This window comes from Crotalus tigris, unplaced genomic scaffold (assembly GCF_016545835.1).
Source record: "Crotalus tigris isolate CLP2741 ecotype Arizona unplaced genomic scaffold, ASM1654583v1 scf7180000024153.1733885, whole genome shotgun sequence".
Taxonomy (NCBI): domain Eukaryota; kingdom Metazoa; phylum Chordata; class Lepidosauria; order Squamata; family Viperidae; genus Crotalus; species Crotalus tigris.
This window is the reverse complement of record NW_024100414.1, coordinates 887,933-908,627: the sequence shown is the minus strand read 5'-3', so window position 1 is coordinate 908,627 and position 20,695 is coordinate 887,933. Positions and strand designations below refer to the sequence as shown.

Sequence of the window (20,695 nt, the reverse complement as noted above, 5' to 3'; positions counted from 1 at the left end):
TTCTGGATAATAAGGCATGCAAAGCAGTTTCCTCCAGGGAAAACCCCTCGCTTGCTCTCCCTCCTGACGGATGGTTGCTGCTAAATAGTTTTCCAGGGTTAGGCACAAGCAAGGGCTCAAAAACTGAGATGCAAATGAGGATGAGAGAGAGAGAGAGAGAGAGAGAATTTCAGCACATAGATACCTATCTCTCCTTCCCCTTCCCTTCTCTCCTCCTCCTTCTCCTCTTTCTACTCCACCTCCTTCTTCTCCTTTTCATCCTTCTTCCCCTTCACTTTCTGGTTTCATTCTTTCCTTCCTCTTTCTCTTTCCTTCCTTCCTTCCTTCCTTCCTTCCTTCCTTCCTTCCTTCCTTCCTCATCCCGTTCCAGTTAGGATTCCAGGGCTCCCTGAATTGATTCAGCCAAGCTGGACTGGTTTTAAGGATGGCCACTCCCCCTATTTCTTGTTTACTCCCACTTTCAGGATCCCATTCAAAGGGGATCTGCAGGGACACCTCCCCCTCCCTCCAAGAAGCTTTAAAGGGCCTTGGGTTGACTTGATCGCCTAGAACATAGAATATCAGAGTTGGAAGGGGCTTTAGAGGTCTTCTAGTCCAACCCCCTGCTCGAGCAGAAGACCTTATATCATTTCAGACACATGGTTGTCCAATCCTTTCTTAAAAACCTCCAGTGATGGAGCATTCACAACTTCTGGAGGCAGGTCGTTCCACTGATTAACAGTCAGGAAGTTTCTCCTTAGTTCTAGGTTGCTTCTCTCCTTGATCGGTTTCCCTCCGTTGCTTCTTGTCCTGCCTTCAGGTGCATTGACCCCCCCCCCTCTTCTTTGTGGCAGCCCCATCAAATATTGGAAGACCGCTATCGTCTCCCCGCCGGTCCTTCTTTTCACTAGACTAGACAAACTCAAGTCTTGCAACTGGATTTCAGGTTGCGATAGACTCTACCTCGGGAATACCTCTCCTCTCGCCTCACGTTTCGCCCTGCTTTTTGTTTTTCCTCTGGCCCTTTACCTTTACCACAGATATGCAAAAGAGGGTAGGTATCTGTCCATTGTTGAAGCTCCCTCCGTACATTTGCATGCTGCTGTCTCCCAGGCTGGTAGAGCTGGGGAGCAGGAAGAGGGACAGTCTGAACAACACCAAGCATTTGAGGAGAGCTGAGGAATGTCATAGATGGAGCTGCCCAGCCTGGATAGAGAAGACCCTCCGGCTGGTGAGTGAGCAGGGCCTCTTCAAAGAGGTTCTTCTTCCATGGGAGACGGGAGGAGAACCTCAACCGGTTCAGTTGGCGACCCTTGTAGCCAACCGCCGGTTCCCTTTCTTCTCTTATCAGGAAACCAAGTTATATGGTCTGGACTTTGGAACTTGCGTAGAGGGAGATTTGGGTTTTCAGTGGCAAGAACCGGGGCTTTAAGAAGATGCATTTTTTCTTATCAAGCTTAGCTTTGATGTTCTGAGCTACGGTTGGTCTTAGTCGCTGGGTTAAGCTATAAAAATATTGATTGGGTTCACACCCTGCATGAAAGCAGTTTTGTCTCTTATCTCCTTGTGGTCTCACAGAACAACAGTCCTCCTCCTCCTTCTTCTTTCTCCTTCTGCTCCTCAACTCCACAAACCCCATTCCCTTCTATCACTGATAACGTTCCCTAGTTGGGTCATGAAACGTCTGCGAGAAAACCACCCGGCTCAGAGAGCACCAAGGACCCCCCAGTTCAGTCCTGAGCTACAAATAGCCTCCACAAACTCTAGAAAGAAGTAAGCAAAGTGGACCCCTTCTGTTTTGCAAGACATATTTTGGTCCAGATGGGCTGAATCTGCAGGGGTAGGTAGAATGTTCAACAGGTCAGGCCCAGGTAGTGCATGGAGGAGACAATCAGATCATTCCACCCTGGAGAAGTAGATATGACTTCAGGAAGGGCAGCAAAGCCAAAAAAAATTGCAGGCACGGGTCCCACATTCCCATGAGCGGAACTGAGCGGGAAGGAAGTTGACCATCGTTTGAGTTCTGAGTATTTTCGCTTCTTCCTTCCTCTGGCTGTGACTTGCCAGCTCTAGTCCCTGAGAGGGAAACAGACCAAGCTCTGTCACTCCTCCTGACCTCAAAATATCCAGAAAAAACGGCTTCTGCCTGCTGCGGGAATGTTCTCATTGTCCTGTCGGACCAAGCACATTCCTTGGCTGTCTTTCTAACCACCCCGTCGCCTCTCACTGACCTGAGCCTGCTTGCCAAAGGGGTAGAGCGGTCAGTATGCAGGCCTCTCCAACCCACACCGTCATTAAAAGCGAACTTCCTGTGCAGCCGGGAGGCAGCCAATGAAGAGAGCTGTTGGCAAAGGAGACGTGTGTGTGTGTGTGTGTGTGTGTGTGTGTGTGTGTGTGTGTGTGTGTGTGTAAGTAAAACCTCTCTTGCAACAGACGGCCTGCAGGCCGTCAGCCAAACATAGCAGCAGCACAGCTGAGATAAGACCTCGGGCGGGCGTCTGCGGATGGAGAAGGAAGCATGAGGAAGAGGAGAGACGGTCTCCTCCCCAGAGAGCTGTTTTCCTCTTTCTTTCTCACACGGGCGCCACAGCAGGTTGTGGTGCCTCGGCCCCCACAGCTGGACTCTTCCCAAGCCGCTCAGGAGCCCAAGCCCGGAGCGATGGGGCCGGTGGTGTTCCTGTGCAGAAGGGAAGACGGTCCCCTCCTGGTGAAGCTCCCCAAATCAGATGCTTGGTACAGTAACGTTCTTCTTTCGATGGACGGGCTGGTCTTGGAGGGTCAACGATGAAGGGGACAGGATGCTTTGGGGTGTGAAGGCTGCAGCTGGGCCAACTTTGGGAAAGGGAGTCTTTGGGGCTCTGAAACTGGTTCGTGGCTTGCAGGTGTCTTGTGACCCAGCTAGGTAAAAACATCAGTGCTGGGGAATGCGGCTTGCTCTCTGTTTATACGCGGTAGGGTTTTTTGCAGACGTTTCATGACCCAACTAGCATCATCAGTGCTAGAAGGGAGTTGGGTGTGTGAGGAGGAGGAGGAGGAGGAGGAAGAGGAGGATTGTGGGGTCTTTAGTGCTCTCTGAACTTGGGTGATTTCTTGCAAACGTTTCATGATCCAACTAGGGAAGACCATCAGTGCTAGAAGGGAGTGAGGTATGTAAAGAGGAGGAGGAGGAGGAGGAGGAGGAGGAGGAGGAGGAGGAGAACTGTGGGGTCCATGGTGCTCTCTGAGCCCGGTTGGTTTCTTGCAGATGTTTCATAACTCAACTAGGGAGCATCATCAATGCTAGAAGGGAGTTGGGTGTGTAGAGGACAGGAGAAATAAAGGGAGAGAAGGAGGAAGAGAACTGTAGACCTGGGTGCTCTCTGAGCTTTGTTGTCTTTCTGCAGATGTTTTATTACCCAACTAAGTAACCTCATCAGGGCCATGAGGGGGGAGGAGGAGGAGGAGGAGGAGGAGAACTGTGGTGTCCTTGGGGCTCTCTGAGCTTGCTGGTTTTCTTGCAGACGTTTCATGACCCAGCTAGGTAACATCCTCAGTGCTTTAGGAAGTTTCTGTGGAAGAAGCCAGCTGGAGTTTTAAATATTTCATTTTTTGGGAGGGGGGAGACATATACAGTAACCACTAGCTTTTTTTTCCCCAGCAGATTGTGTTGTTGGTCAGGGATACAGAGGAAGAGAAGCTAATAGAAAAGATGGCGACTCGTAGACATCACCCACCTCGGGGTCCCTGAGTGGGAGGCTCCAAGCAGTTTAGGGGATATTATGGACAGTTTATTAATATTAATATTTTATTAATATTTATTAATATTTGGGAGGAGTTCCGTCTAAATCTGGAGGTTTTTTGTTGCTGTTCTTGTTTGGGATTTTGCTGGCATTTACGAATACCATTTGGCTTTCTGGAGGCAGCCGGGTGCAAGGTAGGGTGTGTGTGTGTGTGTGTGTGTGTGTTGCCAGTCCTCTTTTGGAGAAATGAAGTGACTGTGAAGCAGAATTGTCCCATTTCCAGCCACCAATTAAAAAAGAGAAAAATGATGGAGAGATTCAGGACTTTGGGAGATTTTGTTGGGGAAGCCTAGAATTGGCTTCTGGTTTTTGTCTGTCAAGGGAAGCAATGGAGAAACGTTGAAGTGGTGGCCAAGTGATCCCAAAGCTCTCTGCTCCTTTAATGCCTGCAAAAACCGCTTCAACTTTGGGGTCCTGGGTGCTCCCTGCACTGGGTGGGTTTTGTGTGTGTGTGTGTGTGTTTTGGCAGATGTTTCATGACCCAATTAGGGAACTTCGTCAGTGGTAATCGGTGGTGATGTCAGCACTGATGAGGTTACTCAGTTGGGCAATGAAACGTCTGCGAGAAAACCGCCGAGCTTAAAGCGCACCTAGGACCCCACATCTTCCTCCTCCTCCTCCTCTCCACACACCCCACTTCCTTCTAGCGCTGATGATTTGCCAAATTGGGTAGATAAAACATCTGCAAGAAAACCACCAAGCTCAGAGAGCACCCAGGATCCTACACATCTCCTCCTGCTCCTGCTCCTGCTCCTGCGTCTCCTCCCCACACACCCCACTTCCTTCTAGCACTGATGCTGTTACCCAGTTGGGCAATGAAACGTCTGCAAGAAAACCGCCAAGCTCAGGGAGCACCAAGGACCCCACAGTCCTCCTCCACCTCCTCCTCTTCCTCCTCCTCCTCCCCCCTTTTACTCTCCTCTACAAATCCCACACTCTTCCAGCACTGATGCTGTTACCCAATTGGGCAATGAAATGTCTACAAGAAAACTTCCAAGCTCAGAGAGCACCGAGGACCCCACAATTCAGCCCTGAGCAACAAATATCTCTTAAATATCACTTAAATGTGGCAGGGTTTGGGTTTTTTTGCCCAAGAAATACCTTCATCTAGCTGTAGATGCATCTATAGACAAAGGCATAAAAACAAGGATGAACTTTAAATACTGGCAACCTTTAGAACTGTGTAATTTCACAATAAGCTGGAAACTAACAAATTAAGCTTTTCCCCTCCCCAGTTAGGGGGAGAGGCAAGTGGTGCCACCTCATGAGCTGATAACCAATGCTGAAAATTGACGCTGTGCCTCTTTGCAACCGGCATAAATGGGTTTTTCAGAACAGGGCATGCTGCTAGACCACATTGTGGGCTGATTCTTTGGAAATGGGGGTGGGAGTGGGAAGGGCAGGTGGTGTCACCTTAACAGCTGGTAACAAATGCTGAACTTTGCTCCCCCTCTTCTTTGCTTTGCAAATGAATTTCCCCAGCGGAACAGATGCTTTAGAATCGCAAGAGGCTAGACCACAGTGAGAGCATTTTTCACATAGTGAAAAGGAGTATGGGTGACATGATAGCAGTGTTCCAATGTTTGAGGGGCTGCCACAAAGAAGAGAGGGGATCAATCTATTTTCCAAAGCATCAGAAGGCAAGACAAGAAGCAATGGATGGAGACTAATCAAGTAGAGAAGCAACCTAGAACTAAGAAGAAACTTTTTAATAATTAACCAGTGGAACTTCTTGCCTCCAGAAGTTGTTTGAGCTCCACCACTGGAGGTCTTTAAGAAGAGACTGGACATCCATGTGTCTGGAACGGTATAGGGTCTCCTGCTTGAACAGGGGGTTGGACTAGAAGACCTCCAAGGTCCCTTCCAACGTTGTTATTCAGAGAAAGTTCTAACCTGTATTCCAGTTAGGAATATTTCTAGGCACGTAGAGAGCTCCAGAGTAAGCCTATCAATCTTTTGTACAGTTGTGCTTTCTCTCTTTCACTCGGCATGCCAAAAAGAAAAAGAAAAAAAAGCAGCTCATCCCTTCTGCTTTCTGCCTGAAAAATCGCTCACTGCTTTACTGATCTGTAAGGCGGTTCAAAGCAGAAGGATAGCATTCAGGAAAAGATAGTATTTCTGCTTCTTCGTGGCAGTGACTCATTTCCGATATCCACAAGCCACATGTGGAGCTGATCCCCTTTTCTGGCTGAAGAAACAAACATGGGGGGGGGGGGGGAGAATTGCAAGGAAGTGAGTTTAGGAAAACAGACTCGCGTAGTAGAACTTTAAATTAATCTGCAATGCTGAGAGTTTTCACATCTTGCCAAACAGCTTGCTCTCGTTTTTTAGGATGGGGAAAAAACAAACAAACACCCCAGCAGGGTTGCAAAACTTGCGTTCTGCAAACCAGGTGAAAGGAAAGAATCGGAAACTTGGTGAGAGAGAAAACGAAGAGGAATTTTGCACCCGTGAGATAAAAGAGAAAGTCTGAGCAAGCAATTTGGGAAGAGAGAGAGAGAGAGAGAGAGAACTAAGGAGAAACTTCCTGACAGTGAGAACAATTAATCAGTGGAACAACCTGCCTCCAGAAGCAGTAAATGCTCCAACACTGGAAGTTTTTAAGAAGAGACTGGACAGCCATTTGTCTGAAATGGTATAGGGTTTCCTGCCTGAGCAGAGGGTTGGACTAGATGACCTCCAAGGTCCCTTCCAACTTTACTATTATTATTATTATTAGAGAGAGAGAGAGAAAAAACACCACAAAAATACAATTGGAGAAATTGCAATTTTGCAAGCGAATACAGGCGGCCCTCGACCCACATTCACAATTAAGCCCCACACAATTTATGTTGCTAAGCAAGACATTTATTGAGTTTTGGCCCCACTTTGTGACTTTTCTTGCCAGAGTTACTAAGTGAACCACTGCAGTTGTTAAGCTAGCCGCACACTGTTAAGCGAATCCAGCTTCCCCCATCGACTTAGCTTGTCAGAAGGGCGTAAAAGGGGATCATCTGAACCCAGGACACGGCAACCGTCACAAACACGAGTCAGTTGCCAAGCGTCTGAATTTTGATGCTGCCAAGGTTGTCAAGTGTGAAAAATGGTCGTAAGTCACATTTTTCAGTGCCGTCGTAACTTTGAACGGTCGCTAAGCAAACTCTGGACTTCCAGTAACCTCCTTTTTTTTTTTTTTTGCAAGCCGCCCCAAATTTAAGAAGCCTCAGTTCAAACGGATCGTAGTTACTTTCTCCTTCTGTACCAATTGGCTGGAATGAGATCAAACTGGTTTGCTGAGTTCTTCACCCCCCCCACCCCACCCTGGGAATCAAAGTTAATAATTATTGAGGAGAGCATTCTTAGCAGAGATAATTGCCAGATGCAATCTGTGTTGTGGAGTGACGCGTGCTTTCGCAAGCCTTCCAGCGTGACCCGGGTCTGTGCGAGGCTGTGTTCGCACAAGTCCGGGAGGTTTCCTGAGAAAGTTATCTGCTCCAAAGCCGCCCGCTTTTACGTGCCAGGATGACGAAAGTGGTACAGTGGAAAAGACACAAATCTGGGTCATTTTGCAGGTGTTGTCGTGAGTAGGCATGTACGACAAGGCTGCTTGTGAGAAGCTGGTGCACTTGGATACACACACACACACACACACACACACACACGCATAAGTAACTCAGTAACTCATGCAGAGGTATAACAGAGAAGCTCTGAGGACAAACACATCCAGAATACAGGAAGTCCTTAACTTACTGCAGTTTATTTAGTGACTGAACTGAAAAAGGGGACTTGTGATTTGCGTTTTTCGCATTGACGACCACTGCAGCATCCCCAGGGTCACGTGATCAAAGTTCGGACACTTGGAAACTGGCAGGCACATACGACAGTTGCACTCTCCTGGGGTCGTGTGATCCCCTTTTGCGACCGTCTGACCAACAAAGTTATGGGGAAGCCAGATTCAGTTCACAACTGTGTGAGTAACTTAACAAATGCAGTGATTCACTTAACAGCGGTGGCAAGGGCGGTCATCCAATGGGGCAAATATTCACTTAACAAACGTCCCGTTAGCAACAGAGGTTTTGGGTTCAAGACGCTCAAGAGTTCCCAAAGCTGGGCTGCAGAAATGCAGATGACCAGCAGATGGCAGCGGAGACCACAGAATGGTCCTTCAGATGTTTGCAGCTGGAACTAGCAGGCCTCGGTTACAGGATCTTATGGACAGGAGAAAGTGTGCCCATCACGGCTAGCCTGAAGATGGTGCTGCTCTACAAGGCGCATCTTTGTCTTTGAGAGAAAAGTTGCATCTTTCAGGTCCAGATTGCAAGAGATGCTCCAGCATGAATGCCAGACTTCTATCTATCTATCTATCTATCTATCTATCTATCTATCTATCTATCTATCTATCTATCTATCTATCTATCTATCTATCATGCACTCAACTTGTCTCTCCATCCATCTCTATCTATCTATCTATCTATCTATCTATCTATCTATCTATCTATCTATCTATCTATCTATCTATCATGCACTCAACTTGTCTCTCCATCTATCTATCTATCTATCTATCTATCTATCTATCTATCTATCTATCTATCTATCTATCTATCATGCACTCAACTTGTCTCTCCATCCATCCATCCATCCATCCATCCATCCATCTACCCATCTATTTATCTATCATGCACTCAACTTGTCTCTCCATCCGTATCTATCTATCTGTCTATCTATCTATCTATCTATCTATCTATCTATCTATCTATCTATCTATCTATCTATCTATCTATCTCTACATCTCTATTGTCTGTTATTTTTATTAAAGATTATTTAAAAGGAAGATAAAAATTAATACAAAGTAAGGAAAAGAAAAGCTAAGAGAAAGCTAAAAGAACCGGGGTGGGTGGGGTGGGGTGGGAGAATAATAATTTTAAAAAGTAGAAAAAAAAAGTCAGAGGATGCCAGGAATTTTCTCCCAGTCTTCTGAGCAGATCTACTTCCAACAGGACACCCCTGAATTAACTCCTTTCTTTTTTGAAACTCGCATATTTGTGCCTAAATACACAGGCATATTCCTCCAGCTTTCATCTCTGAACAAAAGCCATTGGTTGGGTCTTTTGGTTGGGGTCTGCCTGCCCGCTTTGCCGAAGAAAAGTCCCGCTCGCTTGCCCGATTTTAAGGTGAACCTCGCTGTTCACCTCAAGAGCTCCTGATGCAAACTCAAGAGAGGCTTGTGCGGACCTGCTCAGGGAGGTGGGTTGGCGGATAAACAGGAGGTTTCTAAGTCATTACTCCCGTCATTATTTTTTCCTTGTGTCCTTTGCTCTCTGCAGAAAAGTCCAGCCGGCAGGAAGATCTCAAGATGGAAAGCCGAAAGTCTCCTTTGAAAACCCCTCAGAAGATTTCTTTGCTGTCTTCTCCGTTGCGAGCCGTGGTTCGTCTTCGGAGGACGGCCCACGTGCTGAAAAAAGGCTTCTTGCCCGGAGACAGACTTCTGCAGAGACAACTTTCCTTGGGGAAAGGTAAATTGAGTAGCGTCTCCAATCAAGCCTCTTTGAACAATTCCCAGTATTTCACATTCGACACCTCCAGCCCGGTCCCGGTGACCAAACCCAAACGACGTAAAAAGAAGTTGAGGAACCCCCGGGTGCTGTACCCCGAAAGCTCAAGGAAATACCTGCCCACTGAGCACACGAGCAAAGCCACCCGCTTCCTCCTCTTGTTTGTGGCCATCATCTGCTTCCAGATCCTCAACGCCATCGAGAACTTGGATGATAATCTCATTAAGTACGACCTGGACGGCTTGGAGAAGACCATGGCTCGGGAAGTTTTTGGGCAGCCCTTGGTCATCGAAAGGGTCATGGGGTTGCTGAAGGATTACTTGGCCACCCACGTCCACAACAAACCCTTGGTGATCTCCTTCAACGGTCCAAGTGGGGTTGGGAAGAGTCACATCGGCTGGCTTCTGGCCAAGCATTTCCGGTCCGTGATGGGATCCCATTCTGTGCTCCATTACTTCACGGTGCACCACTGCCCCAATGACACCTCGGTCTCCACCTGCCAGCTGGAGCTATCAGAGACCATCGGAGACATGGTGGCCCAAGCTGAAATGGAAGAAGTCATCCCGGTGTTTATTCTGGACGAGGTGGAATTCATGCCCAACCCTCTGCTGGAGACCCTGGGTGGCTTCTTCCAGAAGAACCAAACCAACGAATACCTCAACGCCATCTATATCCTCATCAGCAACCTGGGAGGTGAGGAGATCACCCATCACTTTCTCCAGAACATCTCCAATGACTCATTGCAGCCTCAGATGGAAGCGCTCCAGAGCGCTCTTCGACCCGTCCTGAGTCACCTCCACCCTTTCTGGAGAGGGGTGGAGACCGTTCCCTTTGGGTTGTTGGAGAAAGTCCACATCTTGAGCTGCTTCTACGAGGAGATGATGAGCGAAGGGATTTACCCAAACGCCAGCCACATCGAATGCTTGGCTGCTCAGCTCAGCTACTACAAAAAGGCAGGGAAGGAATTTGGAAGAACTGGTTGCAAACAGGTAGTAGCCAAAGTCAATCTCCTATGAGAACAGAAACAGCTAGTCCCCGACTTATAACAGTTCATTTAGTTAGAACAGCACTGGAAAAAAAGTATCTTGTGACCGTTTTTCACACTTACAACGGTTGGGCACCCCCATGGTCACGTGACCAAAATTCAGACCCGGATTCATATTTATGACCTTTTGCAGTGTCCTGGAATTACGTGATTCCCCTTTTGGGACCGTTGGAGGAACAAAGTCAACCAGTTTCGCTTAACAACCGTTGCCAATTTAACAGACTGGTCCTTCCTTCTCTCCCCCCTCGTTCAAACGTTGCCGTTTGTGCAAACCACATTATGTGGGATAAACACAGGCTGGTTGACAAGCACCCAAGTTTCCATCACGTGACTGCAGGGGTGCTGTGACAGTGATACGTGCGAGGACTTATCACTCACTTTTTTTCCCCCGCCCATCGTTAACTTGGAACAGTTGCTAAAGGAAGAGTCTTCAGTAACTGTACTTTTTGAAAAAGGTGGGGGGCTGGTTGAAGATGGGCAAGGTTAAGCGGATCTGGTTAAATTGGAATGGGTGGGGATTCAAGGACCCATAAAAATGGGTCCTTCCCTCTCCCCTCATTCAAACGTTGTCGTTTTGTGCACACCTCAGGGCAGATCGCCACAATAAATAGAACGTGAAACAGGCCAGTTTGTCTATTTCTTCTGGAACTGCCTGTCCAAAGGTGAGCTGGGGGGGGGGTTGGACTAGTCCGTCCCTTCCACCTCTGTTATTCTGTTATTTTCTGTTACCTGGGATCAGGGGAGTGAGAAGCTAAGGCGAACTCACAGCACCTGTTGGTATTAATCACCCCTGGGAAAACACCCACCTTTCCCCTTGGAAGGAACTGGCATTCAAAGAAAGGAAAATGAGATTCAGCCGGGGAAGGCAACCAAACCCCGCTAAATTAAATTTCTCCTTTGAAAATTGACGTGAGAAGGCGGGGATGCTATAACCAAGCCCCGCGGCTTGCAGATGTCATCCCTACTCATCCTCTCTGCTTTACTCTCCCGGCCAAACACCGCTAACCCATCACGTTGTCAGCAGCAACATCTGGATCCAGATCTGTGTCTCGCTGGAAAGGGAGTTGCTGGGCTTGCGAACGCGAAGGAAAAAAGGATGGAAGAAGTGACGAGGTTCACCTCCAGCCTCTAAGGCTTTAGGGGGGAACGGAGAAACTAAGAAACAAGACAGAACACGTATCGATGGAGCTTCTCCATCATCCAGGTCAGGGCTGTCCCGAAAGTGTTTTTCCAAAAGGCAACTGGGCTGTGTTTTTCGTTGAAGACGTTTCGCTCCTCATCCAAGGAGCTTCTTCAGTTCTGACTGGAGGAGGGAATACGATACCACCAATCTCCTGTTTACAACACAGTCCTGTCAGCAGTTCCAAGAAGGTCCCACCCATCCATTTGCACGATTCAGGTGACCCTGAGGACACGGGTAAACCTCCAAGTGGCCTCCACGACGCTCAGGAAAAGTTGGCAAGCCAGAGGAATAGAAATCTCCACCATTCAGTCAGAACCAAAGAAGCTTCTTGGATGAGAGGCGAAACATCTTCTGCCAGGAAAAACAAACTCCAGTTGCCTTTTGGAAAAACAGCTTTGGGAAAAAGATAGAACTCAGAAGGGCCAGGATTCTTTTGAGGATGTGCATCTGGAGGAAATAAAAAAAAAAAAGGGCCATTGAAAACAGGGTGGCGTTACAGTTTAGGAGCCCAGAAACTCACCAGAGGCAAAACCAGATTGTTAGATATGCTATTTTTGTGGGTCTGCAACCCGGACACCTGGAATATGTCTTCCCCCCCCCCCCAAAAAAATATGCATGAAATCTTTATCAGCGACTTCTTAAAGGCTTCCACAGAGATTGTCCAAATGGCAAAAAAAAAAGTTATCCCAACTCCCCCAAAATACGCCTCATTCTTTAAACCCAGGCAGTCCAGTGCTGTTGCATGTTCTCTGGAGCAAAGAACGAAAAAATCATATTTTTCCCGTCCAAGCCTGCAATAAACTACAGAACAGCAGAATTACATCACCCCCTAGTTTCTCCACCCTAATGAATAATTTCAGGAATGCTTAAATATTTCATTCCTCCTAAGAGTGTCGCTGACCCCAAAGTAGCCATTCCCTAATTGCATTTGACTTTTTTTTTTTCTTTTCTTCCTTTGGCGAAAACATTCACGCCTTCCTTAGCCATTCCTTGGGGATAAACAGCCCGCTTGAGAGTGGGCGGATGGGTTTAATTGGAAAAACAGAACTGGGGAGGGGGGGGGCTGGAAATCAAAGCTTGTCAGGTGCCTTCCAGGCAGTCTACGATTATAATGATGATTTTCAAACGGTAAAGGAATTCAAAAACGCAAAAAAGAAAAAAAAAGATGATTAAGGGTGTGGAGGCTAAACTGTATGAGGAATGGCTGAAGGAACTGGGGTTGTCTGTCTAGGGGTGAGATGTTAGTCGACTTCCAATATTTGAGGGGCTCTCAAAGAACAGAGGGGGGTCAATTTATTCTCCAAAGCACCAGAAGGCAGGACAAGAAGCAGCGGGTGGAAACTAACCAAGATAGATCCTACCTGGAACTAAGGAGAAATTTGATCTTAAGGGCACTGGAGGCTAAAACATATGAACATATAAAGAACATATGAAGAATGATTGCAGGAACGGAGTAAGTCTAGTCTAACGAAGAGAAGGACCAAGGATGACATAATAGCAGTCTTGCAATATTTGAGGGGCTGCCCCAAAGAAGAGGGGGGGTCAACCTCTTCTCCAAAGCACCTGAAGGCAGGACAAGAAGCAACGGATGGAAACCAATCAAGGAGAGATTCAGCCTGAAACGAAGGAGAAAATTCCTGACAGTGGGAAAAAATTAACCAGTGGAACAGCTTGCTTGAGGAGGGGGTTAGACTAGAAGACCTCTACACCTCTTCCGACTCTGTTATTCTTTTGATTACGTGATGCTGCCACAGCCGTGTGAGGAATCGTCATAAGTCCCCTGCCATTGTAACTTTAAACGGTCGCTTAAACGAACGGTGGTAAATCAAGGCGTACTAGATAAAAGAAATATCTGGCAAGGAGTGTAACATATAATTGCTGCCTTGTGGTCATCAATACCTCATCAGCCCCAAATGGATCAAGTGTACAAATGAAATCATGCTGAGAAAGGTCACTGACACAGTGAAGGAACATAAACAAGTTACGTAAATGTTGATTACCAGCAAACTCAATTTCTCTGCAGCCTGCATGGATCATAAATCAGTTTGGTTATTGAGGCTCATTTTTCTGATCCTTCCTCTCTCTACACAGCCTCCTGGGATTCTGCTTCAAGCATTTTTTTTTCCCTATTCCTAGCTTAGGTCATCTTTCTGATTTTTCACTTCTGCTAGCTGTAAATCTGGAGGCTAAACCTTAGGATGAATGGTTAAGAGAACTAGGTAGGTCTAGCCTAACAAAGAGAAGGACCAGGGGTGACATGGCAGCAGTCTTCCAGTTCTTGAGGGGCTGTCAGAGGGAAGAGGGGGTCAACCTATTCTCCAAAGCACTCAAGGGTCGGACTAGAAGTAACGGATGGAAGCTTAGCAAAGAGAGATTCCATTTTGAACGAAGGAGAAAATTCCTGACAGTGAGAACAATCAACCAGTAGAACGCCTTGCTTCCAGAAGTTGTGGGTGCTCCATCACCGAGGCTTTCAAGAAGACACTGGCCATTTCCAAGGAATGATATAAGGTCTCCCTTCCAGACCTATGATTCTAAGAATTTAGCCTTTCCTCCAAACCTGAAATCTGAAAGAAGGAACTTCACCTATTTGCTTCCCTTCTTCTCCATGCATTGGGGACCTCCTAGCTTCAGAGAAGAAAGACCGTAGTGATGCCCTGATAGCATCGGTTTATGTCACCGCAATGTGGTGCTGGCTTCTCCATTTCACAGTCCCCCTAGAGTTGGCTTCCCTGCTTCCCCCCCCAAATGATGGGGACCTGCTGGATTTGGAGAGCAGAGTCCACACAGATATCACCATGGCACCAGGTGATGTCCACCCCAAGATTCATGACATCGCTTGCTGCTTCTCTTTTGTAGACCCCCTCAATTGTTTCCCTGCTTCTCCAGAACATTAGGGAGACCTCGTAGCTGAAGAGAAGAAAGGTCTTGTTGATGTCTTGATGGGTGTAGACAGGTGAGTGGTGCGTACAGTCACCTGTGAGTCAGAACACCTCCCTCCTGAGCCAACATTAATGGGCATGAAAAGTATTTATAGCCTGCAAAGTGAAGTATACTGATCATCGCACCTTTCGAGAAGCTGAGATAGTGGCCAGCACTTCCATCTTCATAATTTGATCTTCCCCATTGCAAAAATAAAAAATAAAAATGGGGAGGTGCTAAAGATTTGCTGCTCTCAAGATCACCTCCTGGGTTTCTTCTGGGACAAACATCCCATCCTGTGGAAGATGTCCAGCTTGGTAGAAACTGCACCTGTTTGGGGAAGTTCACCAGCAAGGTCTCGCTTGAAGAATTCTTCAGCACTCCCGTCTGAAAGGTCTCCAGTGTACCCAACACGGAAAGGCAGGAAGCCGAGCCGAATCCTGTACCCTCCGCTGGTGAGGAAGTGTCAACAGCGGAAGACATCGGATGCCACCAAGAAATGGCTTTTCTTCTTGATGGGAGTGGTTCTTCTGCAGATCTTGATGGAGGAGCCTGGAGAAGACCTGGAAGGCTTTGGTGAGGACCAGTGGCTGTCTGGACCATCCTGTCTGCAGAGCTTCAGGCCGCCACGCAATTCCTCAAGCGACAAAGCAGCGCCGGTTGAAGAAACCGCATACTGGATATCGGAGGGGACCCATTTTTGCGAGACGCCACCAACAGAATTTCTTCAGCCATGATAACAGTGTCCAAAATAACCCATCGCCCAGCAGAATGCTTTGATGCTGGTCCAAGAAAAGGAGAAGATTGCTCAAAGTCCTGGGAGAAATATTTCGTAAAGTTTCAAGAGGAAAAGGAATGGATTCCCTGACTGAAACACGGGCGAAGGTCTAAGGAGAACATCAAAGAGATGCTGCAGGTCCTGGAAAAAGAACAAAACAATACCTATATTAGGTTTTCATTTTAGAATCCGAACTTTCTAAACACAGGAGACTCTTAAGCCTGTATTATGTATTATGCTGCCATGTAGAGAGCTGGATTTTAAAAGTTCTGCTTGGGGCTGTTTACTTGTTCCTATGCTGTGGTCCCCCTGTAGTTGACAACTTCTCTTTCCAGTTTCCTGAATTTTGGTTTCTATTTTTCATGTTGTCCTTTTGGCCTCATTTGAGATGTTACTGTGAATTGCTAGCACGCATCAGTCTTCAGATCCATCACCAGCATCTTGAGGAACTGAATGTCTGAACAGGGTTGGGTTGCATTCATAAACATTCCTCTGGAACAGTACTTCTCTGGGTCTGCTAAAGAATGGAAAGCATTTCATTATATATCAGTTTTTTTCTTTCTTCTTTCTTTCTTTCTCATCCTTCCTTCCTTCCTTCCTTCCTTCCTTCCTTCCTTCCTTCCTTCCTCTCTCCCTCTCTCTCCCTCTTCCCCTCTCTTCTCCCTCTCCCTGCTTCCCATTCTCTCTCAGAATGTCTTCCTTCCTCCCTCCCTTTTTCTTCTCCTTCTCTGCCTTTCCCATTCTCTCTCTCTCTCTCTCTCTCTCTCTCTCTCTCTCCTCAGCAACCCACATCATCATGTTTGGCTTTAAAAACAGAGGGAGATAAGTCACGGCAGAGTTCAGCCGAGTTCTATTCCAGATTTGTATTTGTCAATATTGACCCTGGGTGGCTTTTGAAGATTTCAGGCTGGCATTTTCCCAGCCCTGTTTGAAAATGGTAGGAATCTGCCTCCACGTTTTGCCTGCTAACAGATGTTCAGTCATTAAGCTGGAGCCCATGAAAAGCAGAGCCTGTCTTTTAGCGCTCTGCGCTAATTAAGCCAGAGGAAGATTTGTAGGGACTCTGAAGAACGTGGCAAGGGAATTTGAAGGATAAAGCTTTGGACTGGATGTGTCATTCATCCTTTGTTCTGGTGCGTGTAATATCAAAGTAAGTTGTGTTTTGTTAATGGGTTGGGGCTGGTTTTGCGATCCAAGCGAGAGGGTGGCTGATGTCCCTGCTGAAACAATCAATCAGAATAGAGGTGGAAGGGGTCTTAGAGGTCTTCTAGTCCAACCCCCTGCTCAAGCAGGAAACTCTACACCATTCCAGACTAATGGCTGTCCAGTCTCTTGAAAACCTCTAGTGTTGGAGCACCCACAACTTCTGAAGGCAAGCCCTTCCACTGGTTAATTGTTCTCACTGTTAGGAAATTTCTCCTTAGTTCTAGGTTGATTCTCTCCTTGGTTAGTTTCCATCCGTTGCTTCTTGTCCTGCCTTCGGGTGCTTTGGAGAATACGTTGACCTCCTCTTCTTGGTGGCAGCCCCTCAAAGACCAGAATACAAAAACAAAACAAAACAGAGCTGTTCTGGAGAAGATTGATGCTCCTTGGACTTTAAGGAGTGGATTCTTTGATGAATAGCAAAGAGCAACATGATCACGGGACTGGAAATTAATGGGATGCCTGGAGAGGATCCCAGGACCACAGACGTCCTCTCCCCAGATTATCATGCATGGATCTAGCTCTTCATATGTCCTACAACTTTGAAGCAGGTGGCATCTCAATGGCTTTGCTATAGCAGGATCTCTGTGGTGGTATGGAGGCACTTCCAAACAACGCATCTCTAATTCAGCTTCCCAAAGCAGATCTGCTCTCATCATCCTTAGCAGGTCATCCCGGTCAACTTTCTTCCCAACTATTGCTTCTTGCAGCCTTCCATCGCCGGCGGATTTTTGAGGTTTCCGCTTTTCTTGGAAGAAAATGGACAAGATGCCTGACTTTGGACACAAGCAAATAAACAGTTACCTTTTTTCTATGATTAACCGAATGTCTCTCTTGTGGTTATTTTCCTTCCCTTTCCTTGTTTTTTTTTTAAGCCCTATCCTGTGCTTCTTCCAATTTATTGGGAGAATAATCTTCCAGTTTCCCAGCCAGCGAGGTCAAAATCTGTTTTCTCTTAGAGACAACATAAAGTTGGTGGCAGTGATCAAAGCAACCTTAGAGTCAATTTTGCTCACTCTGGGAAAATATCCCAGTACTGGGGTCCCTAACCCCCAGTCCGTGGACTGGGTACCAGTCCACGGCTCGTTGGGAACCGGGCCTTGCAAGCAGCAAGCAAGTGAGCGGTTAATAGTAGTAGACTTATATGCCACTTCACGGTGCTTTACAGCTACTCGGAGTCAGCTTGAGTGAGTTGGATGGACATATAGATTGCCTCAATAAATAAAGTCCAGCATGGGCAAACACGTTGGGACAAGATCTTACAAGCGCGTTCTATTTTCATCTGTGCCCAGGCTAAAACAGGCATGAGTGTGTGCCCCATAATGCCCTGGCACACAGTTACTTGCTGCCCTGCCAGAGGAGAAATAGAGGCTGTCTATTCTGGTAGGCAAGATCTTTGCACGCAACGCTTCTTCTTCTCTTCCCAGGTGTTCTCCCTAAATAGCTGGAGCTATTTCTGCCTCCCACTTCACCACATCATAATCCCAATTGGAGGCCTGGGGATATACAATTCTCTCTCTCCCCCCCCCCCGCTTAATACCCACAAAACAAATACAACATAATTCCTAGAGGGTCTGCCTCACGCTTGTGAGTGCACGGAGACATCAGATTTACATGGAAGCCAACAACGGTCTGTGGGTTTGGCCTGCTCAACTCTCTGGAGATATATATATATATTTTGTTTCAGAGGGTTGGGGCTTCCCCCCCCCTTTCTTAGCTTGTCTGTGGTTTCTAAGGTCAGGGACTAGTTTGAGGGTCACCAGAAAAGTCAGAGTCAGCAAAATCTTTCCCTCTTGCAATCCCTACCAGAATGTTCTTTGCTAATGGAGAAAGAGTTGGACTTAAGATCTCTGCTTTTGACCTCCTAGCCTTGTTTACAGGAGAAATGGTATCTTCAGCTTAGCTGCTGGCCAGATTATAAATTAGGAAAAAAACCAAAACAAAACAGGAGGAATAAACGAAGGTGAATGGATGCCATCAAATTGTCATCTCCAAGGCTTTGGAGAGCGTGATACCTCCTGGATATAAATGGATCTTCTTCACTTTTCCTTGCTGTTCAAAGGAAGAGAAAAAAACCTCTCTAGCTTTTAAGAAATAAATAAGAGTTTTGCTAAGGGAAAGCAACATTTTATCAGCCTCTTTGTTCCTACTCGTACTGTCTTTTTTGTTGACCCACTCGTACACATGCCCTGAAGATTTCATGGTAGAATTCTTTTGGTATTTCTTCTGCTCAGCGAACAACGGTTGGGGGTTAGATGAGTATTGGGGTCCTCCAGTTGTAGAGGATGAGGTGAGCTCCCCCCTTCCTCAGTCTCCTGGAATGAGGAAGATAGGAGTTGTAGTCTGAAAGAACCAAACCAGGAGAGTTTGGGACAGGATAATTTGGTAGGAAAGGAAATGATATGTAGGCAGGATACAAAGCAACGGATGGAAACTGATCAAGGAGAGAAGCGACCTGGAACTAAGGAGAAATTTCTTGACAGGGAGAACAATCAATCAGTGGAAGGACTTGCCTTCAGAAGCTGTGAGTGCTCCATCACCAAAGGCTTTTAATCTCGACAATCATTTGTCGGAAATGGTAGGGTTAGGGTCTCCTGCCTGAGCAAGGGGTTGGACTACTCTTCCAGCTCTGTCATTCTGATTTTTCTGACACCGTTAGCAGCTTCCCCTAATTTCCCTCTGCAAAACACTGGGAAATACAGAAGGAAAACGCTGAGCAAATGACTCAGAATCCATTCACAGGTTCTCGCTGATGTGTGGGCAGCCGACCAAGCCAACTAACATATTTGCTCACATCGTTATTTCAGCCCCTGGGGAAACGACGGTTGAAATAAAAGAGTGCACACGGTAAACTTTTTTAAGTGTTAAAAAAAAAAAAAAGACCTTAGATGGGACTGGGTGACGGTGATCCACGGGGAGGCTGCAACGGTCATATAAGTGAAAAACGGTCATAAGTCACTTTATTTTCCAGTGTCGTAACTTCAAACAGTCACTAAATGAAAGATTGTAATATACGTGTGTTGTATATTTGGCTAGAGATGTAATCATTCCTTACATTCAATGCGGCCCCCTCCCTTTCTTTTGTTGGGTCAGTTCCTTTTGAACAGTGTATATCCTTCTAGTTGTATGTTCTATCCCACCCAGTATCAGTTATAGCTACGGTATCACACTTGCCCTCGTAACATTAGAATTTCAAGATCTCTCCGTATGTTGCCCATACGATGAACATTGGCCTACAGCATTTAAGTATTGAGTATAGGGTCTCCTGCTTGAGCAGGGGGTTGGACTAGAAGACCTCCAAGGTCCCTTCCAAGTCTATTATTAGGGGTCCTTGGTGCTCTCTTGAGTTTGGTTGTTTTCTTGTAGATGTTTCATGACCCAGTTAGGGAATGTCATCAGGGCTAGTGCATCGTTGTTTTCTGCAAGAAAACAATGACGTTCAGAGCTACAATATATAAACAGGGACCAAGCCACACCCACTAATACTGATGATGTTACCTAGTTGGGTCATGAAACGTCTGCAAAAAAACCACCAAGCTCAGAGCTATTGTATATAAACAGGGAGCAAATCACACTCACTAGCCCTGATTATGTTACCTAGTTGGGTCATGAAACGTCTGTAAGAAAACAGCCAAGCTCAGAGAGGACCCAGGACCCCACAGTTCTCCTCCTCTTCCTCCTCCTCTTCCTCCTCCTCTCTTCTAGCACTGATGATGTTACCTAGTTGGGTCGTGAAACGTCTGCAAGAAAGCTACCAAGCTCAGAGAGCACCAAAGAACACTCATTTCAATCCGGAGCCACAAATATTCTCCTTTACTAGTAACTGTGTGATTCTGTTATTCTTTTTACGATTTATAGTAAAGGCTGAGAGTACCGGCACTCATTCTACACCCCCCCCAAAAAAAGTATTCTCAATATACCGTAGCTATTCCTGACACTTGGTGGGATGGAAACCAAGAACAAAACCAAACAAAGAAAAGGATTTCTCAAGAAGAAGGATTGCAAGAGACACATGTGGTGGATCATCTCCCTGTCCCAGTGGGGCAGTTTCCCCACAGATCTGAGCCCCACACCCTTCGAGGAACGGCTTTGCCTTCTCGCAGAAGGCCAAAAGTTCAGTTTGCTCGCTGGGCACGCCGGCGCCTGTGGTGCAAGCTTCCCATTTCTGTAGGGTCAGCAGGCTGGAAAGCGAGAAGGGTGGGTGGGTGGGGGGGATTGCCTCTCTCCGCCCACGGCCCACCTTGGCTCCCCTTGTTTTCTTGGCATTGTGGCTTC

General features: G+C 46.8%; 1 protein-coding gene and 1 long non-coding RNA gene across 3 annotated transcripts; both read left to right on the top strand.

Moving 5' to 3' along the window:
• The first annotated feature begins 825 nt into the window (after positions 1-825).
• TOR4A (torsin family 4 member A) lies at positions 826-10,959 on the top strand. Of its 2 annotated transcripts, none has more exons than XM_039323006.1 (2): positions 826-1,210; positions 9,062-10,959. In XM_039323006.1, exons 1-2 carry the CDS (start codon positions 1,171-1,173, stop codon positions 10,303-10,305), a joined length of 1,284 nt encoding a protein of 427 aa, XP_039178940.1. In that variant the 5' UTR covers positions 826-1,170; the 3' UTR covers positions 10,306-10,959. The 2 variants fall into 2 exon arrangements, with proteins under 2 accessions (XP_039178940.1, XP_039178942.1); XM_039323008.1 differs by lacking the exon at positions 826-1,210 and adding an exon at positions 2,418-2,712.
• Positions 10,960-15,918: 4,959 nt separating this feature from the next.
• LOC120298868 lies at positions 15,919-17,241 on the top strand. The gene is made up of 2 exons (XR_005554248.1): positions 15,919-16,367; positions 16,642-17,241. It is a non-coding gene; the product is annotated as an uncharacterized LOC120298868 (long non-coding RNA).
• The last annotated feature ends 3,454 nt before the right edge of the window (positions 17,242-20,695 follow it).